This window comes from Dermatophagoides pteronyssinus, unplaced genomic scaffold (genome assembly GCF_027571235.1).
Source record: "Dermatophagoides pteronyssinus isolate colony J.1.1.1.1 unplaced genomic scaffold, Derpt_VIB-CSIC_2022.12 sq0009, whole genome shotgun sequence".
Taxonomy (NCBI): Eukaryota; Metazoa; Arthropoda; class Arachnida; order Sarcoptiformes; family Pyroglyphidae; genus Dermatophagoides; species Dermatophagoides pteronyssinus.
The window spans coordinates 1,113,058-1,135,782 of NW_027461533.1; the positions used below are offsets into that span (position 1 = coordinate 1,113,058).

The 22,725-nt window shown below is 28.4% G+C and overlaps 10 protein-coding genes and 1 long non-coding RNA gene across 11 annotated transcripts; 4 read left to right on the forward strand and 7 right to left on the reverse strand.

Moving 5' to 3' along the window:
* Positions 1-679: 679 nt before the first annotated feature.
* Ubr3 (Ubr3 ubiquitin ligase) lies at positions 680-8,170 on the reverse strand. The gene is made up of 12 exons (XM_075821251.1): positions 8,026-8,170; positions 7,462-7,842; positions 7,034-7,402; positions 6,840-6,965; positions 3,052-6,777; positions 2,584-2,979; positions 2,309-2,515; positions 2,037-2,251; positions 1,620-1,973; positions 1,342-1,554; positions 1,134-1,273; positions 680-1,068 (listed from the first exon to the last, which is right to left on the reverse strand). The coding sequence occupies exons 2-12, from the start codon at positions 7,739-7,741 to the stop codon at positions 951-953; spliced, it is 6,144 nt and encodes a 2,047-aa protein (XP_075677366.1). The 5' UTR covers positions 7,742-7,842; positions 8,026-8,170; the 3' UTR covers positions 680-950.
* Positions 8,171-8,250: 80 nt separating this feature from the next.
* eco (Establishment of cohesion) lies at positions 8,251-9,407 on the reverse strand. The gene has a single exon (XM_027338055.2). It carries the CDS (start codon positions 9,306-9,308, stop codon positions 8,388-8,390), a length of 921 nt encoding a protein of 306 aa, XP_027193856.2. The 5' UTR covers positions 9,309-9,407; the 3' UTR covers positions 8,251-8,387.
* Positions 9,408-9,445: 38 nt separating this feature from the next.
* LOC113788592 (coiled-coil domain-containing protein 25) lies at positions 9,446-10,534 on the forward strand. Its single transcript, XM_027338057.2, has 5 exons — positions 9,446-9,566; positions 9,637-9,684; positions 9,758-10,092; positions 10,173-10,361; positions 10,427-10,534. Exons 1-5 carry the CDS (start codon positions 9,476-9,478, stop codon positions 10,454-10,456), a joined length of 693 nt encoding a protein of 230 aa, XP_027193858.2. The 5' UTR covers positions 9,446-9,475; the 3' UTR covers positions 10,457-10,534.
* Positions 10,355-11,608, reverse strand: LOC142645305 (dnaJ homolog subfamily C member 17-like). Its single transcript, XM_075821253.1, has 2 exons — positions 11,117-11,608; positions 10,355-11,049 (listed from the first exon to the last, which is right to left on the reverse strand). Exons 1-2 carry the CDS (start codon positions 11,500-11,502, stop codon positions 10,530-10,532), a joined length of 906 nt encoding a protein of 301 aa, XP_075677368.1. The 5' UTR covers positions 11,503-11,608; the 3' UTR covers positions 10,355-10,529.
* A 63-nt stretch (positions 11,609-11,671) lies between these two features.
* LOC142645306 (uncharacterized) lies at positions 11,672-12,730 on the forward strand. Its single transcript, XM_075821254.1, has one exon. It carries the CDS (start codon positions 11,837-11,839, stop codon positions 12,704-12,706), a length of 870 nt encoding a protein of 289 aa, XP_075677369.1. The 5' UTR covers positions 11,672-11,836; the 3' UTR covers positions 12,707-12,730.
* A 329-nt stretch (positions 12,731-13,059) lies between these two features.
* Ype (yippee zinc finger protein) lies at positions 13,060-13,649 on the forward strand. Its single transcript, XM_027338058.2, has 2 exons — positions 13,060-13,224; positions 13,317-13,649. The coding sequence occupies exons 1-2, from the start codon at positions 13,064-13,066 to the stop codon at positions 13,513-13,515; spliced, it is 360 nt and encodes a 119-aa protein (XP_027193859.1). The 5' UTR covers positions 13,060-13,063; the 3' UTR covers positions 13,516-13,649.
* IFT52 (intraflagellar transport 52) lies at positions 13,499-15,131 on the reverse strand. The gene is made up of 3 exons (XM_027338046.2): positions 14,911-15,131; positions 14,627-14,847; positions 13,499-14,564 (listed from the first exon to the last, which is right to left on the reverse strand). Exons 1-3 carry the CDS (start codon positions 15,039-15,041, stop codon positions 13,636-13,638), a joined length of 1,281 nt encoding a protein of 426 aa, XP_027193847.2. The 5' UTR covers positions 15,042-15,131; the 3' UTR covers positions 13,499-13,635.
* An 89-nt stretch (positions 15,132-15,220) lies between these two features.
* LOC113788573 (uncharacterized) lies at positions 15,221-17,902 on the reverse strand. The gene is made up of 6 exons (XM_027338036.2): positions 17,279-17,902; positions 16,907-17,211; positions 16,718-16,813; positions 16,073-16,636; positions 15,872-16,006; positions 15,221-15,810 (listed from the first exon to the last, which is right to left on the reverse strand). Exons 1-6 carry the CDS (start codon positions 17,397-17,399, stop codon positions 15,433-15,435), a joined length of 1,599 nt encoding a protein of 532 aa, XP_027193837.2. The 5' UTR covers positions 17,400-17,902; the 3' UTR covers positions 15,221-15,432.
* A 349-nt stretch (positions 17,903-18,251) lies between these two features.
* Positions 18,252-19,012, forward strand: LOC142645307 (uncharacterized). The gene is made up of 2 exons (XR_012846471.1): positions 18,252-18,631; positions 18,802-19,012. It is a non-coding gene; the product is annotated as an uncharacterized LOC142645307 (long non-coding RNA).
* LOC113788575 (uncharacterized) lies at positions 18,775-19,871 on the reverse strand. Its single transcript, XM_027338038.2, has 3 exons — positions 19,571-19,871; positions 19,344-19,492; positions 18,775-19,264 (listed from the first exon to the last, which is right to left on the reverse strand). Exons 1-3 carry the CDS (start codon positions 19,780-19,782, stop codon positions 18,810-18,812), a joined length of 816 nt encoding a protein of 271 aa, XP_027193839.1. The 5' UTR covers positions 19,783-19,871; the 3' UTR covers positions 18,775-18,809.
* Positions 19,872-21,064: 1,193 nt separating this feature from the next.
* Positions 21,065-22,718, reverse strand: LOC113788590 (uncharacterized). The gene has a single exon (XM_027338054.2). The coding sequence runs from the start codon at positions 22,364-22,366 to the stop codon at positions 21,482-21,484; it is 885 nt and encodes a 294-aa protein (XP_027193855.1). The 5' UTR covers positions 22,367-22,718; the 3' UTR covers positions 21,065-21,481.
* Positions 22,719-22,725: the final 7 nt, after the last annotated feature.

Below are 22,725 nucleotides of genomic sequence, written 5' to 3' on the forward strand. Positions count from 1 at the left end.
TTTTTATGCCATGGTGGCTTAGCTGACTTGTATTTTTTTCTATTAAATTTAATGTAATGGAAGAGGCTTATTGTGAGTAGATGTATGTGTATTTACAACAAAATGCCGACACAAACAATTGTGTGTATATGTGTGGAATAAAACATAAAATTATCAACAACAACGACGACGACAACAATTTCTCAATCCATCGTCGATGGATTATTAAATTGATGAAGGATAGATATCAACAACAACAACAACATTTTGTAGTGGAAAGATTTTTTTTTTATATGAAACTCACAATTTTGATGACAGTATCCATGGATTTGGAAAAATTTTTAATTCTATGTATTTATTATAGCCTCATCATTTCATCTATCCTCCTTAAAGAAAATTTGTATTCGTTGATTCTCCATCAATGCATGGCTAATTGCATTTTTATCAACAAACAAACAAATAATAATAATAATAAAAAACGCATTCGACAATTTTATGATGACATCATAACAAAAAAAAATTCCTAAAGACGTCATCTTTGAATGATACATGGAATTTACGCAAAAAAACTTTATAAAGATGAAGAATTAAATACTTTCAGCGGGTCATTTACATTTTTATTTTTTTAAAATTTAATTTGATAAAATTTAATTAATTAAAAATCGAACAAACAATTCTACAATAAAACAATACATAACCATAAAAACCAAATAACATTTTCAATTTTAATATGAAAAAAAACAAACAAACAAAATAAAAACAAAATAATTTTTTTTAACAAGTATTAAATTACAATTCACCGGATAGTTATCACGAATTAGATTTTTTTTTTGTTGTACGTCTTTCGGATTAATTAATGTCGATAACATTTTTGTTGTTGTTGTATGCCTTGAAATAATAAGTACATTTTTTTTTGTCAATAAAAAGGATGTTATATGTTTGCTCCAGATGTAAAAGCTTCCGTTTTATCATCAAATCATATTTGTATGATAGATCCATTTTTTGTTGATATTTAAAAAACTATGTGTTAACCATTGTTGTTCAAGTATACGATAACGTTCATTACATAGAAACAATGGTTTTCCCCGTCTATACAAATATGCAGGATTTATTAGAATTGAAATTGATTTCATAATCTATTATTAGTTACTTACTTTAAATCACGATCTTCTTCACCAAATTCATCTAAATAAACTGATCCCCATGCACATGCTTTACGACCACGAATCAAAATGATTGTCGATGAATTGATTACCAAATATAGTGCAGTTCCAGCTCCACATTTTCTTGAATGCTAAATAATATTATAAATCAATGATTTGTGATACTTTTAAATGATAAATTATTCAAATAAAAACATACATGAACACCTTCGAATGTATTCCCATTACGACAACATGGTTCACGCATACAAATTATTTGACCACAAATCAGACAAAGTGAAGGATCTTTCGGTATATTATTGCATGTTTCACATGGACGTTTATGATAGAACATAAATAATTCTTCATACATTTTTGGCAAACGTAAAAGTTTTGGTTGTGATGATATAACACAATTTTCCTGTATTAAGCTCTGTATACAATGAAAATGAATTTGTTACATTAATTTATCATTTGTTTATGATAATTTATTATTACCGAAGCTGCCATAGGATTTGTTTGAATCAATTTGTCGAATTCGCTATACCAAGTAGTGATCAAACTGGATGGATTACACATCCAATTTATATAAGCTTTAAAAAATGTTTCATAATCTTCATCGTCGACTAGCGATTTTGATTTTGACTTTGATGTATCTAAAGACGATGAATTTAAACAAAGATAATCGGCTAACGTAGTAAATTCATCTAAAATTTGTTGATTATCAATTTCAGGAAGTGTTGTTTGATTGAATAGCAAATGAAATATCATAGCAGCTAAACGCAAAAACGGTAGACAAACTTTGGACAACGATTCCAGAATCGATCGTTTAGAAATTGGTTTACGATTATCCTTTTAAGAATTAAAATTTGTAAAATTGAAATTTAAAAAAAATTCAACAAAAATACGACTTACTATTCCAATGATGCTGGAATTCAAAATAGACGCTTCGAAGCTGTTAACAATAAAACCAACATAATCAAGATAACTGTTAAATTCACCGTTATTTTTTGTTTCAAAACGAATCTTCATGGCTAGCTTTTCATCCGGCGTAAAGAGAAAGGTCATCATGACGATTGCTTGTATGAAATTTAAATTTAATAATGCTTTTACGATTGATAGAAAATAGGCTAAATAAAAAGGAACCGAATTCATTCTCTTGTAGCTTAGATTTATAACAATCATACCTTTGTCAATGTTGAATGGTAATGCATAAAGAAATTGTAATAAGATGGCTGAAACATCTTTGATCAATAAAGGAACTTGTTTTTCATATGGCAATAAATGTGATCCGATTTCATCAGCATCAACGCCAGTGATTTGAGCCCATAATTTCATATAGTACATGGGTAATACTAATTTTGCATTCAAAGATAATGCATGAAATAGAGGCACTGAAATTTTCGACAAAGAATTTTTTAAAAAAATGTTAAAATACAATATGACTACAGATATGACATACCAAGACATGAAGCATTTTGGTTTAAAGGAAGAGATTTACGCCACAAAACGATATTATATTCAAGATTAGTACGAGAAATAGATGATAAAAATAGAAATAATGATTGTGGACAAGGATCTACACGAATATTACGATATTGTGGTTCGGTGGCTTTCATTACATCTTCGATTGCCATGGCTAAAACTTTTAAAAATTTTGAATCATCTTCGGTAGTATTTGCTAATCGAGCTTGATCACAATTGGACAATAAATTAAGAATTTCGACCGCAACACCATTTGGATCATCATTTTTACGTGATTGTACTAGTGGGAAATTTGGCAAATTGGGAATAATAGGAAGGACCGAATTCGCTATCTTACGACATAATGGACATGGATATTCAATCAGATCATTGCCTAAAAAAATAGGTGAAAAAAGTGTAACTTTTTTTTGGAAATGATGTGACAGATTTTTAAAAATTCACTTACTATCTCTATCCTGATAGACGGATGAAATATATGATTGATAACAATCCATGTGCATAAAATGACCACAAGATTGAGCATGTACACCTCCACACCAACCAATATTAAAAGAGCTTAGCCAGGAATCTAATGCGAACGAAGGAAATAAACGATCAACTTTATGTTCGAAATAATGAGCAAAAGTTTTCCGCTCTTTAAATATACAATAATCTTCAACATTCGTTGGGATTGTTGTAAATTTTTCGATAATATCGGAAAGGCAAGGATTGCTTTTGAATTCATCGGCTAATGTATAGGCAAAAGTATTATTCAATATTGATGATGATTGAAGAAGAACCATTTGAACAAATGGTCGTTCAAGAATTGATGCTCCAGTATCCATACAGATTACACATTGATAAGTTTTAGGTTGATATTTTATCGTTGAAGAATTATTGTCCGAAGAATCAGAATTTCCTGATTGATCATTTTCTGTACCTGGATTGTTAGATCCTGCAGTAGTATTAGATGAAAACGAACTTTCATGTTCTGATTCCTCTGCATCAAATTTTTCGAACGTACTTTTATTATTTTTGATAAATTCATTTTGAAGTAAACAGAATTTACTCATTATTTGTTTTTTTCGTTCTAAAGCTTTACGTTTCTTTTCTGAACGTTGTAATTCATCCAGATCAATATCCATAGGAGTGATCACATCGTCATTTACACTTGTTGTAGGAATCGGTGAAGCTGTTTTATTAATCATTGGCCAGATTGAACATCTAGTACGGTCTACAAATTCTATGACTTTATTCAAACACGAACCCGATGGTAAAGAATGTCGTGATTCTAGACGCTCTGCACAAGAATAAATAAAACGTTTCAATAGACAACCGATAAAATATGGACCATCACCAATACGTGAATTAAGATCATATTTCATTAAACTTTGTTCATCGGTTTTGAATGAATCTCTTTTTTCGCTTAGTTTTGAATGTAATCGTAGCAACAATGTCAAAATCGATTCATTCACATCCAATTTAAACTTAAAAGGTTTTGTTCGAATAACCAATCGTTTTTCTGTGGGTAATGGTTTCGAACTGGTTGAAGGCTTGAGATTTGAAGAATCATCCAAACTTGATGGCTGTGATGAATCATTCGAACTTATTTCATCAGCACTATCGGCGGTTGTGGTTGTTGCGTTTTGTATGTTATTATTATTCATTAATTTATTCAAATGTTTTGCCTCACGAATAATTACATCAGGTATTTCTTCACCATCAATATAAAACGATAACATAGGAGCAATACTTAATGGATTGATTTGAACAATTACATTTGGATCAGCGGTAGAATTGCTAGCAAATGAATCGTCTCGTGAAACACCAGAATCAAAATTAACATCACCAGGTTCATTTTCGGATTCATTTACATTGATTACATTTTCATCATCATCATTTTCATTATCAATTGCTATGATTGGACTATTATCAAATTCTTCTAAATGACTGAATGGATTAAGTTGATCATCAGGCATCAATAGACTGAATAATGATGCTATAACTTTAGTTTTAATTTGATCACTATTTCTTGTCAATGATAATTCAGATTTTCGTATAATTGTGATGAAATTGCTAAATATATCTGCTGATTTATACCACGAATTAAATTCAAATTCATTGACATATTTGAGGATTTTATTTTCTGGTTTTTCTAAATCAGACAGGCACAGATCAGTATCTGATTTCATTGATTCAATTATTGTCAATTCAATAAGATGTATAACAATCGACATTAAATGTTGTGTAATAGAAACTGTATCGTTTAAAGACCGATAAAGTATTGCAAAAAAATATGCATGTAATGTTTTACTTTTCAATATTATGCGAGGATCGATAAATCTTTCATTGATCGGTGGTGGTATACGAAATGGAGGCCATGGAAGACTATTCGATTCATATTTATTTGAATGTTTAGCATAAACGGCAAAACGCTCCAATGATGCCTGAAATTCTCGTCGTAATGCATTACGATATAGAACAAACAAAGGATCGTATTCATTCTGCCATACTTCATTTTTTGGATAAAAGTAACCTTGAACAAGACTACCACTAACTTCAACTTCTGGTGATTTGTATTCGGCAATATCATGTAGAATTTCAATGAAACCATTATTCTGTAACATACCCCAACGACGAGGCATCATATCTTGAATTTGTGAATGTTTTTTATCCGAAACAGATAATATAGCGACCATTTCTTTGCGTGTAACATCATTTGTAGAAAGACCAAGATTTAACTGAACACCAAGTATAGTAGCAAATAGACCGAAACCATTTTCAAGAAAAGTGACTAAACGATTTTTGTCAATTTCATTTTCGGGTAAAGGTGTTAGATTTAGATGTTCATTTAGACCATATATACGGAAAAACATTTCGACAAATTCTTCTGGATCAAGTTTTGCAGCAATCTGTTGTACAAGAAACAAATCGGCATCGATTTTTGAATTGCAGAATTGAGAATGCATATAGTTTAAGGCTTGTGTTTTGATGTGAGGACCAAAACTGAACCACATGTTAGACATAATATGATAAGAAGCAATAAGTGTTTGAAGTGGATGGGCCAGAAAATTTTTAAGTTCTTCACCATCAGTAGGTAATAACTCGTTAAGGTTAGCATCCTGATTAGCAACAGCATGATTAAGAAACACAGAATAATAACGATGAAGAGGCAAATGAAATGTACATCGATCTGTATCGATCAAATTAATATCAAACGAAATCAGATAGAGCCATTTTCTAAGCCATTTCATAGCACGTTGTACAAAATTGATAGTCAATGGTAATGATTCTTTATCATTTAATTGTGAAATTAATGTCCACATTTGTGATGATGCAATCTCAACTTCGGCTGAAAATGAACGTTTATAATTTTGATTGGTATCATCTGCTTTTGTTGATTTGAGATTCATATTCATTGCTTGAAATGCCATAATAAATTCAAGCCAAACATCAATGAGGTCGTTATCGTTGAGAAACATATGAGCAATCTGTTTATGAGTAAATAGATTATTAAGATCACTATTCAATGGCCAAAACCGATGATAGCGAAGAATAGGATGATCACAGCTAACTACATGATGAACAATAGGTCCTTTGTCTTCGATTATATAATTGCCATGATCAAATCCCAATTCAGAATTTACTTTAAGTATTCCCCAAAAATTTTTACCATCACCACATATTGCAAATTTAAATGACAATATTATGATGTAAAGTAGATGAAATTTTTCACATAATTCTCGAGCTAAATTTTCATTACTGAAAAGTTGTACGCTGATGTGTACGATAGCGTTAGCCAATTTATTATGATAAATATCTTTATCATTCATGCCGTTAAACCTTTGGATCGGATGTAATATGAGCATAGAAATACGAAAATAATGTTTGACAAAACATTCGGCAAAATGTGCCTTATAATCATCATGTGGTAACATTTTCAATAGAAAAGTTATTAAATTAGTAGGAAATTCATAGTATATTGTCCAAAAAATTATCTCATCCAAATATGTTTGATGTTTTAAGTCTGCTTTGAAGGATTCAATTTGATCAGATATTTTAAGATCAGAAATTTCTAAATCGCTTAAATCAGGAAATATTGATGATAATTCCAATTCCTGAACGGCTTTTCGATAATTTTTCGATAATGTTTTCAAATAATGTTGGTAATCTAGATCATCTTCTTTATTCACTAAGGAAAAAAATCGATTAATTTCAACAACAACAAAAAAAATGTTATAACCAATATCTTACATTTGAGACAAGAGTTATACGAATTTGGATCGGTCAATGAATTGTATATTATAGTTTGCATTAGAGTTCCGAGATCACACAAATAAATAAAAATGTCATTAATTAATGCGTTGGCTTTTTTATTATCTAGAAAAAAAAGAGTGATTAATAAGAATTAAAATCGAAAGAAAAATTGTATTCTAATTTTAACATACTTGTAAAATTATTTCCACGAAGATAAAGCAAAAGATAATGAAGTAAACGTGGAACAATTTCATTAGCAATACAAAGAAGACTATTTGGTGGGATATTTTTCGTATTTTTTTGTATGTCTAAATCTGAATTACGTGGCTGATGTTTACGACAAAATCCTTCAGGTTTTAAAACAAATGAATCACCACAATCACAAGCACCACCAGCTTTTGAACGAAACATATTGAAATCATGTCCTTTATGATCGCCATTCAAAAAACAATCAGCACATAATGACATACATAAAGAAATTGCACAAGTACGACAACGATAGGCAACAAAATCATTTGTCCAAACCGAAGTACATTTAGATGTTTTATCATAATGTTTTACTTTAATAAATAACGAAATTAGTATTCAGAAGAAAGAAGTTCATTAACAATGAGCTTACCATCCTTTGCAAAATTAACAGGCAAACGACGACCACAAATTAAATATTTAACCCATTCGATAAGCTCTTCAGGTGTATAGTTTTGTCGAAAATCAAACAAATAATCAATCACTTGATTGATACGTCGATGATCATGATCTTGGATGTGTTTTTCTAACAAACATTGTTCATCCAATGAATTCGTAGCAGATGTATCTTGATCATAACAACCAGCAGTTACATAAAGACAAACATAATGTTTACCTTTATTCAGCAAAGAATCAATATCTTTCTTGTACATTTTAGAGGATTATTCAAATTTTAATGGGAAAAAAACACACACACATAAGAAACAATGTTTACAAAAAGAACATCTTTGCGTTACTGAACAGTCGAGAAACTCTAAAATGATAAAATATAAAAAACAATTTTAACAATTATATTCGATTTCCATGGCAAATATCAATTAACGCTAATAAAATTATAATTATAAATTGCTGTAAACATATCTTTAGCACCAAAATAGAATCATCACAAAAATAGGCCAGTGTTTGTGTAAAACATTTTTTTTAAAGAATTTCTTACCGAAATTGAAAATTAAGACGTATTTGGTGATTTTTTTTCCTAATCCGTTAATGAAAAATTTGATTTCAACAAAAAAAAACAAACGAAAATTTATGGAATCTATATCCCAAAATCAAGATACTCAATATTTACAAAATAAAAATAAGTGCTACAGCTGCAACTGCGTTGTTTGCATAATTTTTATTTATTCATTCTATTTCCACTTGATTCGAAATAGTCGAAGTGTGAGCAAAACTTTTGAAACATGAAAGATTTATTTTTTTTTAAAAAAAAGGAAAAAAAATTGAACACAGATATTTTATCAACATCAATGGTAATGGCATTAGTTGATAATAAAAAAGAATGATGACGACAAATAATCATCAATTTTTATCAATCAATTTGGAATGGCTAGTATCTTTTTCAATTATATGTCGATATAGATAGATTAAAAATTGATTATTTTTCGTATATGATTTGGCAAAATCTTTACCAATCACTGTTGGATCGGAAAATGCTAATCGATTCAATGGTATAATACGATTATTATAAAATACATTTCTTAATGTATCCAACAAACGTGTGGCGATTCGTTTTCGACGAAAATTTGGATGTGTCCATATTCGTGATACACCACATTCGGCTGGATATTCATCAGTACTGGCCATTAATGGATTTTCAGTTAATAATTTATTAGCACTATTAATACGTTCAGCGGATACAAATCCTGTAATACGTTTTGATGGCAATGAAATGAATATGAAAAATTGTGATGTTGATTTCATTGAGGATTTCAAATCAACATTGATACCTAATTCGATATCGGCAATTTTGAACAATTCATCCAATTTTTTATGCATATAATACGGTGAAGTAGGTAATACGCGCAATATTCGACCATCATCAAAAATATTGACAACTTCTTCATTTTTCCAATCACGATATTTTAGACTATTAACAAACATATCATGATATTCTTGATGTGTTTTTTCATCGATAATTTCACCAACCGTATAAAGCATATTACAGGTTAAACAACGTTTAGCATCGAAATTTTTCTGACCAAAATCCAATACATATTGTTCACTGGAATCGAATAGCTTTTTTCTTCCACCATATGGTTTACGATTTATTTTACCAGTCGAACGTGGTCGTTTAATTTTGCCACCACCAGCAACTGAATTATCTTTATTTTTTTCAATCGTTTTCACTGTACTTGACCAACGTTTATCGAATATTGGATAATATTTTAGCGTTGAAAGTTCTTCGACAGTTTTCACTGGACTTTCAAACAAAAAAGACATTTTGTTTGTTGTTTGACACTTGAAATTTCTAAAAGAAAATTTTTATTGAAAACGTTGATTCATTTCGAGCGCCAAAAAGCAAAATTTGTGTGACGCATTTAATTATCACTTCAAAAAGTACGGAATAGTTTTTTGTCGCCATCTGTGAGAATTGGTCAGAATTTTGTATGCGCGTGGATGGTATGATTTTTTTTTGGCAGAAAAAAAAACAAAAAAATCAATTTTTTCGAAAAATGGTTTTATATTTTACAAGCGAAGGTAATTTTCAATTGATAATTGATATTTTCAAAGAAAATGGATATTAAAAAATCGATTATTTTTTCTATAGTTGTTTCGCCGCCCTATCTAATTTATATGGGCAACGATAAATTCGAAAGTAAGTACATTTTTTTCTGGAAATGTAATTCATTTGTTTTCAACATCAAAAAATCTAAACTTTAAAAAAAAAGATGAAGAATTACTTAAATGGGCATGGCCTGAAGATGTTTGGTTTCATGTGGATAAAGAATCATCTGCACATGTTTATTTACGTTTAAAATCGGGTGAAACATTGGATGATATTCCATCAACAGTTTTGGATGATTGTGCTCAATTGGTCAAAGCAAACAGTATAAAAGGAAATAAAATGAGCAATTTAAATATTGTTTATACATTATGGACAAATTTAAAGAAAACTGCTGATATGGAAGTTGGTCAAGTTGGTTATCATGATCATAAACAAGTTAGATCGATTGTTGTTGAAAAACGAATCAATGATATTGTTAATAGGCTAAACAAAACAAAGGTTTGTCCAAAAAAAATAAATTTTATTTTAATACTATTAAATACAATTAATTGATTATATTTGAAAAAAATCATGAAAAGGTGATCAAAAATAATGTTGATCTTCGACAACAACGTGAAGAAAGAGATCGTAAAGAACGAAACAAAGAAAAAGATATTCAACGAGAAATACGATTAAAAGAAAAAGAAGAAGCCAAACGTCGTGAAGAAGCTGCCAAACTTCGTAGTTATGATTATGTTATGAAAACGGAAAATATGTCAACTAATGAGGTTTGTTTTGTTTTTCTGCAACCGTTTCATTTAATTTTCAACCGTTTTTTTAAACTTATTCACAGACTGGTTACGATTCCGATGATTTCATGTGAGATTTATGGATTTGATTATGTTTTTTTTATTATTTAAATTTGATAATTTGATGAATAAATCAATCGAATGCAATCAAACTTCTTCCGTATTTTGTTTTCGTTTATTTTGTTCAGCTTCTTGTAATCGTTTAAGAATATATTCTTCATAATCATTATCATCACATTTAGCAACAGTAGGCAAAGCGGTTTCTTGCGGTACTTTTGAATTATCAGTATGATTATTGTTGTTGTTGTTGTTGTTGTTGTGGTTGATGGAGTTTTCTGTTGTGGACACTTCTGCCGATGAATCACGATTAACATTTAATATTTCAAATTCAAATCCTTTCGGACAATTTGCTGCAATCCTTTTCATTGAATCATAATGTTCATATTCGATTAATGCTGATTTTTTTACCATTACAATCGATAATATTGATCCAAATTGTGTAAAATTTTTTCGAATCAATTCATCGGTAATTATATTTAAATCTTTGGAACGTTTTTTAAGTTTAACTTTAACAACATTATTGCCTCGTATCGTTGATTTTGTCTGATTTAGACTTTCATTTAATTTTTTCTTTAACAATTCGTTTTCCTCTTCCAATTGTTTCGATCTATGCATGGGAAATGAATATTTAAAATTAAAATTATTTAAGAAAATTCATCATCAAAAAAATTTACCCTTCTTTACGGATACGTTCGATTTCTCGTTTTAATCGTTCCTCTTCTTCAATAATCGATACTTGTTCAACAAATTTTTCTTTTTGTTCTAAATCTTCTTTGAATTTTTTTCGTTTAGCATCAAGTTTTCTATCACGTATTTGACGATCAATTTTAGCTTGTAAAATTTTATCATATGAAGCTCTTGCTTTTTCATCTGTCAATATTTCTAAAGCTTTGGATAAACGTTGAAATATTTCATTTGCTTTTGGATTATCTGGATTTTTATCCGGATGATGTATTAAGGCTTTTTTACGATAAGCTTTACGAATTTCTGTTTCGGTACATTCTTTTGAAAGATCAAATAATTCATAAAGATTAATCTTTTTCAAATCAAACATTTCCATTGTTAAATGTTGTCAATATTTTGTTTGTTGTTGAAAAAATGATGAAATTTTATGAAATTCAAAAAAAAACAAAACAAAAAAAAAAAATGGACAACAATAACAAAAAATTTTCCAAAATGAAATTGTTTTTCAAGCCAAAAAAAAAAAATTACTTGTCGTGTATGAACAAGAGTGCGCGAATATGAACGAAAATGTGTTCCAAAATTGAAACTATTCAATCGAACATGTTTCACATGTTTGTGTTTTTCGATTGACATTTTGTTGTGGAATTCTTGTTTTTTCGTTTGTTTTTCTTTAATTTCGAGAAATCCTTTGAATACTCATAATAATAATAATGAACCCGATCAAACATAATAATCAACCTTATAGAAGTGCCAATGTTTCATCATCGTATCAGGAAAAAAAATCATCAAAAATTGATGTCGATGAATTGATTAATGATTTGGATGCTGATGATTATTGTACACAAATATTACAACAACTACATAGTGGGAATAGCTTAACAAATGAACGAAGATCACCATTAAAGAATTCAATAATTAATAATACAGATATAAAGAAAAAGATTGAAAATAATCAAAATGAAAAACCAAGAAAATTTTTCAAAACATCAACAAGAAGAATTCCAATCGATGAAATAAAAGTATATGAACAACCTATCCTGAATACAAACACAAAATTATCATCAATTTCAACTGATGAGCAAAAATCGAGTGGGAAAAAATTATCTGATTCAACTGAAGATTTAACTAAATTTCTTTCAGAAATTCCTGAAACACCTGTTAGTTGTTCATCATTAACAAATCATATCGAATCAATTAATTTTTCACCAACATATTCATCGAAAGGAAATGGATTTATTAATTCACAATCATCATTACCAATCCATCGAAAAGAGAAAAAATCTCATGATAAACAAAAAAATATAATACGGCCATATGAACAAATATTTCGACAAAAAATACAAAATATTCTTAACATTGATAATGAAATAAAAGAAAAAGTAAAACAATGTAATAGCAAAAACATTTCAAATGTTGATGATTCAATGACAGACGAATGGGCAATTAAACAATTACAAGAAATGAATCAAATAAATGAAAAAATGTTCCGACATTCAACCAAAGAATTTGCTTATGAATTCGATATAATAATGTCCGATATAACAACATTAACCGATGGACAATTATCTCCTACTGTTTGAGGGAAAAAAATGAAGATTACTTTGTCCAACTTTTCATAATTTATTCAACAACCAAAAAAAAAAAAAAAATTGAAAAATTTTTCATCAAGAAATTTATTTCCCAAAAAATTCGAATGACGCTTGCGCATTGTTTTTTTCTCTTTCATCAAAAATGATTGTTGTTATCGACGCAGTGTGTTTGTCACCTGAGCAAAAAACAAAAAAAAACAATTTGTTCATTGTGTAATTTTTTCTCCAAATCGAGTTATCGAAATTTCAATCTATCAAAATTTTCTTCAAATCATTTTATATTTTCGAATTGGATTTATTTAAAAGAAAAAAAAACATTTACAAATTCGATTAGTATAAACAAGAATAATGGGAAGAGTATTTTTAAAACATATTGGTGGCCAACGTTTATATGTTTGTGCTAGTTGTGAAACACCATTAACAAATCGAACACAATTATTAAGTACCAGATTTACTGGAGCAACTGGCCGGGCATTTTTATTCAATAATGTTGTCAATTTAAGCTATAGGTAAGTGATTTTTTTTTGTTGCTGAAATCGAAAAACAAAATTGAAATTCGGTTTTTATTTAAATTTAATTCTTTATTTATAACAATATACAGTGAGGTACAAGATCGTGTTATGTTAACTGGACGACATATGGTTCGTGATGTATCATGTAAAAATTGTGATACAAAATTAGGATGGATATATGAATTTGCAACCGAAGATAATCAACGATATAAAGAGGGTAAAGTTATACTTGAACGTGCATTGGTCAATGAAACTGATGGTTTCAATGAAAATATACAGCCCGAATAAATTTTATAAAATTCAAATATTTAATCTTTAAAAAAATTATCATCATCATCATTATAATAATCATCATAATCATAATAGCTATCTTTTTTTCAAATAAATAAATAAATTTACTAACTAAAATTAATCATTATTAATTTTTTTGAATGAAACAATTTTACTGGCAACCATATACAGGATATGTTTGCAAATATTTTTCTCTTTCAAATTTGCCATATCTAATCCAACGATCAAGCCAGATTCACAGATAAAATAATCAATATCATTATTATTACATTTATTGGCTAATTTTGCCAATTTACTTTGTACCGATGCAAATTCATTATCCAAATCGAATAATTCTAATTCTGGTTTTGTATGTGCACGAAATACAGGCATATAAACGGCTGGTTGTAAACCTGGTAATGGTGTTTCAAAATGTGGTTTAATCACTTGTAATGTTCGTTTTTCAATCTGTAATTCATTGAATGTTTGATTTATATGTGCTAATGAAAGATTGGAAATTTTTTTAATTTTTCTTGAAAATAATGTTGAATAATCGATTGGTAATTCTTCACTTTCTTCCAAATATAACATTGGATCATTACATAATAATTCTAAATCCGGTACAACATGATAATCATTAATTTCCGGATTTAATGCATCAATCATATTTGGTTTGAATTGTTTATCTTGTAAATAATCTAAAAATAGATCAAATAAATTAACATTTTGTTCTTTGTTAATATATTTATCAATGAATCCATGTCCAGAACCAAAAATAATCATTCTTCCTCCATCATTATTAGTTTCATGTTCATAAAATGAACATGTAGGACGACATGGTGGAAATGATGTTTTGCCTGTAGATAAAACTGGTAATGATGGTTTAGCTACATTCAATGTAGCACCAAATGGATATAAATATGATAAACCACCACCATTATTATTTGATGATTGAATCAAATTTGTTTGTGATGCATGATTAATCAATGAACGATTAATAATACCATCCTGTATCAATACTTCTTTTGGATTATAATATTTATAAAATGATGTTCGTATTACTTTATCTAAATTAATTATTGGTTAATTTTATTTATAAAAAAATTATAAATTCACATTCCATCATTACCATTATTAACTGAAGTACCATATTCTTCAATAAAATAATTAATATTACTTGATGATTTTCTTTCACCTCCTTCTTCTAGTAATACAAGAATTTTACCATCACCACTTTCCAAATATTGTTTCAATGCTTGAAATTCAAAATCGGCAAATTTCAATTGTGGCATAAACAATATTAAAATCCGATGTTTATTGATTAGATCTTCGGTTAGGCTTTCTTTGTTTCTTCAGGGGAAAAAAACGAAAAAAATCATTACAAAAATTACAAAAAAATGCAATCAAATTTACATGGTTATTTTCCATCCTTTTAATTTTAATCTTTTTATAATGAATTTAACATCATTCGAACCGATATTTTGTTGTTCATCTGGTCGTTTTGAATAATCGATTAAAATTTGTTGAGAATTTCCTGCAACCATTTTTTTTTGTTTTGTTTTCACAGAAATAAAATATTACATGAAATCGAATGAAATTTAATCAAGAAAATCAAATGAAAAAAACAAGTGAAACGAAACACCAAACAAAACAAAACAAAACAGCCAGATTACCATGGTGACGAATTTTTATTTTTGGAAAGCAAAAAACAAACAAAAGAATCTTCTCGAAATAAAGAGGTTTGGTTTAATCAATTTTTGAAAAAAAAAATTTTTACTTGGTAATTCTGAATGTTAATTAAAATTATATTATTATACACAAACGGTTGATTTTTGCTTTTCACGATGATCCCTAAAAAAAACATTTCATTTCATTTCATATCCAAATTGGTTAATTAATTGATTAATTAAATAATAATAATAATAATAATAAATATCACCAAAAATTCAAATTATTTAAATCATTCTTTTTGCTATTATCAATGATAGATTGGTCCACACTACCAATGTTATTTGTTGTTGTTGTTGTATTGCCATTCAATTTTAATTGTTGTGGAATTAAAATTGGATTCTTGTTCATCATTAATTGATCGCCGATAAAAGGATTTGCCGCCATTGTTGATGACGAATTTGTTGATGATAATAATCCAATTGGATTATTATTATTATTGTTGTTGTTGTTGTTTGGTATTGCTGTACTGCTACCAGTATTAAACCAATTCATTATTTGCTGATTGCCCATCATCATTGGCATTTGATTGGTCGCATTTGTCGTTGTTGTCGATGATGGTTGTAGATTCAATGAAGAAAGTCCCTGGAAAAGGAAAATTTTCATATGTGAAAAAAAATAAGCTTAAAGATTCGAATGAATTTACTTGAATCATTGATTGCTGTTGTGAAAAATCGCCAGTATTCATCATTGTCAACGGATTATTATTATTATTGTTGCTGTTGTTGTTGTTGGCCAAAAATGGATTTGTCGATGCTGATGATTGTGGAATCAAATTGGCCTAATTTTTTTTTTGTTCGAAAAAAAATAAATTTACAAGGGGAAAAAATTATTTTTTTTCATTTACCTGATTATGGTGATTAGAAGCAGCAACAGGATTAAATAATGGATTTATACTTGAAAATTGAGGATTAGATATTGTTGATGATGTTGAACTAGTACCACTATTACTATATCCAATTCCATTCAATAAATTGTTCGGTGTTTTTGAATACAATGATAATATCGATTCTTTTGTCAATTTTTTCACATCTTTATTATTATCATCGATTGTTGTAGTTTTTTGATTGAAAAAATCTTTTTCCTCATCATCTAATGTTTTGTTTACCGTTGTTGTTGTTGTTGATTGACCACTATTCGACGATGATGATGATTGATTATTGTCATTTGATTTTGTTGACAATTTTGTATTATCGGATGCCGAAGCAAAAAAACCAAAAGCTTCATTATTATTGTTGCTGTTATTCGTATTAGTTGAGCCTAAATCCAAACTTAATAAATCTGCAGATGCTGATGACAATGTTTGATTTGATTCAGATTTTTGTTGTTGCTGCTGCTGCTGTGTTGTATTCGATACTTTACTTTCAATTTTACCATTCGAATTTAGCGTAGGACGTGGAATCGGATTCGACTATTTACCAAAAATATAACCAAAAAAGAAAAAATTAGATTAAACAAAATTGGCAATTTAAAATCTAAACAAGCAATTTACTTGAATTTCAATTTGACCATTCAACGGTACAATCGGTTTAATTATTTTATTCTTTTTCTTTTCTTTCTCTTTTTTTAGCTCGGTTTCAACATCAAACTGGTTAATGGATGAAAAAAAAACAATCAATTAATTGAAACGAAAAAAATAATGAATCTTTTTTAAATGTTTGTTTAATAATAAAACACCTACCGCTGGTTTTGGTGGTGTTTCTACCCATTCTTTAGCAATATATTTTTTATGTTCATATTTTGCACGTATAAATGATTCCAAGGCAGTATCCGCTTGTGGACGACGAAAATTATCAGGTAAATTTGCTTCATAAACAGCTCTTGCTTTACTATTTCCCATATTTTGTATTGAACCAACTTGTTCTGGTGTCCATGAATCAAGATTAACTGATTTTACTTTTGAAATATGTACACCTAAATTTCGATGTATACCAGCACAACGAATACAAAGAAATATTCCTAAATTCCATGATGCCCATCGTGGTCCTTTATTTTGAAACAATTAATTGAGTAATTGAGCAGAATTTTCAAAACAAAACCAAAAAAACATTACCTTTCGAATCACAATCAACACAATATTTATTATCTTCATCACGTAATAATTCAGTTAATATTTGTTGACATTTATCCTGAACTAATTTCTGTTTATCACGTTCAAGTTTAGTCAACGACATGATTTTATTTAGCCAGAACAATAGCAAAACTCGAAAGAATATTAGTAAACTATGAAAAAATTTAAGGCAATTTCGAATCAAATCAATCAATCAATTGAAAGATGATGACGATGATTATGTTGATGATGACGGATTTGATCAAAAAATATTCAACAAAAATAAAAAAAAAACTCACAATAACAAATACATCTTTGTTTGGTTCAAATGTTTGTGTAAAAAAAACAACAAATTGTTTTTGTGTATAACAAAGAAATAATGAAAACAAAACAATAAAAAACGATAAAGAGAGAGAAAAGGAGAGAAAGGAAAAACCGATCAAATGAATCGACAATAACAACAACAACAACAAAAATGATTGATTATCGTTGCCAGTTTGCAATGAAAAAATGGTTGACGATGATGATCAAGATCAGTAAACATCGATTTATTCGATGATTTATTTTTGTTGATGAATGAATTGTGGCAATGAAAAAAAATAAATACCCAAAACTATTCAACAAATTATATTCACAAACTACGACGACAACAACAAAAAAAAAAAAATTGAGATTTTTTTTTAATGTTACAACAACAAAGCCAAAGTGCGAGAGAGAGAGAGAGAGAGAGAGAGAGAAAAAACGAGAAAACTTTGAGTCAATTCATTGAATTGAAATCAGAAAAATGATCTGGCAGATGGCAGATATCTTTTTTTTTAATGCCTGTTTGTGTGTGTGGTGTGTGGTGCATGCATCGGTTTGGTACAACTTGGCTTGGCTTGTCTCGATTTTCCCTTCTTCTTCTTCTTCTCTCAGGAAAAAAAATTAACTATATGATTTTGGCTCTTTTTCGCTTGGTTGTTTGTGTGTGGTATATACATTTCTTGTTTAAATGGACAATGATATAGTTGTTGATGATGGAAAAAAATATAGCAAAAAACTATATATGGTTATCTTTCTGCCATATCACCGCGGTTAATAGGATCTATTCGTAACGAGATTATATTTGAAACACACAAAAACGATCGAGAATAAGAATCAGAAGAACAAGAATCCATTTGTTGAATAAATTGAAAGAATATTGAACTTATCAGCAACAACGACATTCGATTGATTGATTGATTGATTGATTTTTTGTTTTTGAAACTTTGATATTTGATTTTTGGATATACAAAAAAAAAGGAAAAGGGGAAAAAAACTTTTCAAATGGTTGAATGAATTTGTACCATGAATGCACGCAAATTAAGCATTATAATTGTAAAAAAAGTTTTTTTTTTAATAAAGTTAATTATTATTGATCTAAAAATTGATTAGAACTTTGATAAAACAAACAGAAAATTTTCAATGTTAATTTTATTTTATTTATTTTTGTTCATTGAAAAATCTTTATTTAACCTTGATTTCACTTTTTGTTTTTGTTTTATTAGAATTATTATCATTTTTTACTTTCATCCACTCTGGTCAAAAACATTTTAACAACTGAAAATATTGAAAATTTTTGCTGATCAGCATACGTTATGTTTACCTGTGACATTTGTTCATCTAATGTTGGTAATGTTTGACATATTTGTGATCCAGGACTAAATATATCCTGATAGCAAAGAAAATTTGTAACACCACCTAATAATTTTCCAATAACATTTTGTAATATATTTTCGGATTCAATTTCACAATTTTGACGAATTTTAGGCATTGTACATTGTTCCCATTGTCGATATGCACAACAACCAGCATCGAATGCATAATCAATTGGTGAACGTTCACGATGTTTTGAATGTGCTTTCATTTCACCCCAAGCAACTGTTGTAAAAAATGGATTATTACATTCTTTTTGATAATCTTGTTGTGATAATATCTTTTCATGGATGCATGGAGATTTTTCCAATAAATCTAAAGAAATGATAAGGTTTTTTGTAAATTTATTTTATAAAATAAAAAATTACTAATAACCAAACAAAAAAAAACTTACCATTTCTAAATTCAGAATTTGAATCACAAATCATGTTCATATGTTCGAGGATAGCATCGGAAATAACTTTACTTAATTCTTTATGTAATGGTGTACCACATTTTTTCAGATAAGCCAAAATACAACCAGTAAAATCTTCTTTTAAAACTCTGTTTTTTTGTTTAAGAAGAAGTTAATTTTATTATTATTTATTAAAATGGGTAATTTCCAGAAATTAGTTTATTTACCGGCATATTTTATCAAGACCTTCATGTGATGTTAACAAAAATGATGGATCATGTTGTGAATCTTTTAATTGATGTAATTTATCAAAACATTTTTCCATTTCAATAAGATGACATTTTGGATAATGACGACCATAACAAATTTGAACAAATTCCACACAAACAATTATGAATATTAATGATGAAATATTTATTCGAAAATATTCGTATTTCATGATTTTCTTTTTTCTTTCTGGTGTTTATCAACAATCACACAGAAAAAATACACAAAACGAAATTGAAAGTTTAAAAAAAAATGAATTTCATTTTCAAGACTTTATATAGCTTTTGATTGATCTTTGTCAATTGTTTTTGAAGCTGAATAATGTGATGCAATTATCGAATAAATCGATAATTATCTTATACTTATCTTATAGAAATTTCTACAATTTTCTTCATTTCAGTCTCTTTTTATCGCAAACAGGTATTGTTCATTATTAAATCCATTTTTTCAATAATGGTTTTGACAATCATTGAATTCTACAATAGAAAGATGTAGAAAGAAAACAATGTTTTTTTCGGTTTTAGAAACTCATCAATTATCTGTTCTTTTTTACTTTTAATTATTATTATTATTTTTTGCATATTTAATGATCAAAGATTGAACAAACATAATTATTAAATCTTATAATTGGTTGTTGACATTCAACAATTGAACAATACATCTTGATGCCATTTAGAAATCTTTTTTTTCCATTACGAAAGATAAATTAGTGAAAAAATTTTCCCAATCAACGTCATCATCATTATAACCGATTTGTACTTGGTGATGATGGTTATTTTTATTTTGATTTTAAAATTTCTATTTGATTAGAAAAAAAGAATCAAATGAATTTGATAAACAGGAAATGTCAAGTTTTATTTCTTACTTTGAATTTGTTGCTGTACTTTAACGGGTGAGGAGAGAAAGAATATTCTCGAACCTGGTTGTTGTACATAAACGTTCTGAAATTTTTTTTAATAAAAAATTTTAAAATTAAATTCATTATAGCAAATTATCATTACCTGTTTCGTATCCTTAGTTTTGAGCATCTTGTCAACCTTTTGATATTCGATTATCATTAGATATTTCAGCAAATAATTCAAAAACAATTATCTTACCTTTTCGGCATCAATTTTCGATATTGTTGGAAATGGATCCATGGATTTTTCTGGATTCGAAAGAATAAATAAATTCCTGAAACATTGTTTATGAATTTCTCACCTTATTACACAATCAATTCAAAACAGTATTCATATACCACTACCATTGAAAAAAAAATGTTTACGACAACAACATGTTTGTTGTAGCGGCTGTATACATTGACAATAACATTTTCCTTTTCCTTTCCATGTGGCTGGAGTCGAATTGAATAATTGTTTTTGGTTTGTAAATTTTTATTTGGTTATTCAATTTTTTCAGCTTAAAAATGGTAAGAACATTGATTTTTTTTAAATAATTTCCTTCTAATTATCATCTTTTCAAATAGGCTGCACATAAAACTTTCCGTATCAAAAAAGTATTGGCGAAAAAAAAGAAACAAAATCGGCCAGTACCACAATGGATTCGAATGAAAACTGGAAACAAAATTCGTTACAGTTCTAAACGTCGTCATTGGCGTCGTACTAAACTCAAGTTGTAAATGTTTTTTTTGGACAAGTATCCGGAATTTTTGGAACAATGTGGATTATTTCGAAGCAAAATCTTTCGAAAAACAATTTTGTATTTTGTAAGCTTTTTGGCTATCTAATTATCTCTTTGTTCCTTTGAAATAAAATTTTTTTTCGACTTTGATCATAAATTTTTTTTTAAAAAATTTTTATTCAATGAGAAAAAACAATCTAACAGCGCATCAAATGATAATTTACAATCAAAATCATTGTTTCATCTAATTATTATGCTTTTTTCTTTGATTTGGATTTATTTTTCTTTCTTCTATCTTCAATTTTGATGCTAATTTTTGTTTCATTTGGTTCCGATGTGCCATCATTTATATCGGTAACATTATTTTCTTGAAATATTTTATCATCAAATATTTTTTGTAAATTTTCCATTTTCAATGGATTCTCTGTATAAGTGGTTGTATTGATTTTTGATTCAATTTCATCAATATTTTGTATGGAAAATATTTTATTACTACCAGGTACTTGTTGTAAGTGTTCGATTTTTAAATCGATAACCGGTACAATTACTGTTGTTGTTGTTGTGCTTGTTGATGTCATTTGGGTTGATGTTTTTGTTGTTGTTGTTGTCGAATCAATTGTCGTTGCAATGGTTGTTGTCGATGTACGATGTCTTCGATGAAAATAAATAGTTGAACCATCTTTACTTTTTTTAAATGAACCAATCATACCCCAATTATGCCAACCACGTGCACCATGATTTTCAAATATACCATTTTCAAATACCCATATACCATAACGTGTACCATCATTAAATGCAACACTACCATAAAAATTAACACCATATAATCTTTGTTGATGTTCTTCGGCTAAATTAAATACAATAACATTATATTGTTGTCCACTTCGATAGAAAGCAGTATACAATAGATCACGTACAAATGCACCACGATTTCGTTTATGTTGTGATGCATCACGAATATATTTGGCAATATGAAGTGTATCAATTTGTATTTGAAATAAACCGGCAGCTGATGCTGCTAATGCTGTTAATATCGGTACAATCGGTGCATTATCAATCAGGACAATGTATTGTGATGATAAACATAATAATATCGAAATTATTTTACATGTTTGCATTTTGTTTTTTATTTTCATTCATAAGGAATGAATGATTTGTTGTAAATCGTCACTTGAAGAATTATTTGATGGATGTATTATTCACCGTCGGTGATGAACTTACCGAACCAGTTAATAACGATTGAATGTGGATGCAATCATTTCGTATATAAACATTAACCTTCTAACACCAATGACCAATAGTAGTACCATTTGCCACTGAAATAAAAAAACTAGTTTATATCTTTTCAAACATTATTATTGATGCGCTTTTATTATTATTATTTTGGCCGCCATTTTTTTAAAAAAATTTTCAATCTGTGTTTATGATTGTTTTTTCTTTTCAGCCAAAATCATTTTGCAAGTACAATGAACCGTAACCAAAAAAAATATTGCCA

Excerpts from the sequence above, each read along its gene's own strand:
- LOC142645306 (XM_075821254.1), top strand. The coding sequence starts at position 11,837 with ATGAACCCGATCAAACATAATAATCAACCTTATAGAAGTGCCAATGTT.
- Ype (XM_027338058.2), top strand. The coding sequence starts at position 13,064 with ATGGGAAGAGTATTTTTAAAACATATTGGTGGCCAACGTTTATATGTT. Across the intron at positions 13,225-13,316 it reads GTTGTCAATTTAAGCTATAG|TGAGGTACAAGATCGTGTTA; the intron begins GTAAGTGATTTT and ends AACAATATACAG.
- LOC113788590 (XM_027338054.2), bottom strand. The coding sequence starts at position 22,366 with ATGAAAATAAAAAACAAAATGCAAACATGTAAAATAATTTCGATATTA.
- eco (XM_027338055.2), bottom strand. The coding sequence starts at position 9,308 with ATGTCTTTTTTGTTTGAAAGTCCAGTGAAAACTGTCGAAGAACTTTCA.
- LOC113788573 (XM_027338036.2), bottom strand. The coding sequence starts at position 17,399 with ATGTCGTTGACTAAACTTGAACGTGATAAACAGAAATTAGTTCAGGAT. Across the intron at positions 17,212-17,278 it reads TGTTGATTGTGATTCGAAAG|GACCACGATGGGCATCATGG; the intron begins GTAATGTTTTTT and ends TTCAAAATAAAG. Across the intron at positions 16,007-16,072 it reads CTTCTAATCACCATAATCAG|GCCAATTTGATTCCACAATC; the intron begins GTAAATGAAAAA and ends AAAAAAAATTAG.
- LOC113788575 (XM_027338038.2), bottom strand. The coding sequence starts at position 19,782 with ATGAAATACGAATATTTTCGAATAAATATTTCATCATTAATATTCATA. Across the intron at positions 19,493-19,570 it reads GGTCTTGATAAAATATGCCG|AGTTTTAAAAGAAGATTTTA; the intron begins GTAAATAAACTA and ends ACAAAAAAACAG. Across the intron at positions 19,265-19,343 it reads AAATTCTGAATTTAGAAATG|ATTTATTGGAAAAATCTCCA; the intron begins GTAAGTTTTTTT and ends TCATTTCTTTAG.
- LOC113788592 (XM_027338057.2), top strand. The coding sequence starts at position 9,476 with ATGCGCGTGGATGGTATGATTTTTTTTTGGCAGAAAAAAAAACAAAAA. Across the intron at positions 10,093-10,172 it reads ATAGGCTAAACAAAACAAAG|GTGATCAAAAATAATGTTGA; the intron begins GTTTGTCCAAAA and ends AATCATGAAAAG. Across the intron at positions 10,362-10,426 it reads AAAATATGTCAACTAATGAG|ACTGGTTACGATTCCGATGA; the intron begins GTTTGTTTTGTT and ends ACTTATTCACAG.
- IFT52 (XM_027338046.2), bottom strand. The coding sequence starts at position 15,041 with ATGGTTGCAGGAAATTCTCAACAAATTTTAATCGATTATTCAAAACGA. Across the intron at positions 14,848-14,910 it reads AAAGGATGGAAAATAACCAT|AAACAAAGAAAGCCTAACCG; the intron begins GTAAATTTGATT and ends TTTCCCCTGAAG. Across the intron at positions 14,565-14,626 it reads TGGTACTTCAGTTAATAATG|ATAAAGTAATACGAACATCA; the intron begins GTAATGATGGAA and ends TAATTAATTTAG.
- LOC142645305 (XM_075821253.1), bottom strand. The coding sequence starts at position 11,502 with ATGGAAATGTTTGATTTGAAAAAGATTAATCTTTATGAATTATTTGAT. Across the intron at positions 11,050-11,116 it reads GAACGTATCCGTAAAGAAGG|ATCGAAACAATTGGAAGAGG; the intron begins GTAAATTTTTTT and ends TCCCATGCATAG.
- Ubr3 (XM_075821251.1), bottom strand. The coding sequence starts at position 7,741 with ATGTACAAGAAAGATATTGATTCTTTGCTGAATAAAGGTAAACATTAT. Across the intron at positions 6,778-6,839 it reads GTATAACTCTTGTCTCAAAT|TGAATAAAGAAGATGATCTA; the intron begins GTAAGATATTGG and ends TTTTTTCCTTAG. Across the intron at positions 2,980-3,051 it reads CGTCTATCAGGATAGAGATA|GCAATGATCTGATTGAATAT; the intron begins GTAAGTGAATTT and ends CTATTTTTTTAG.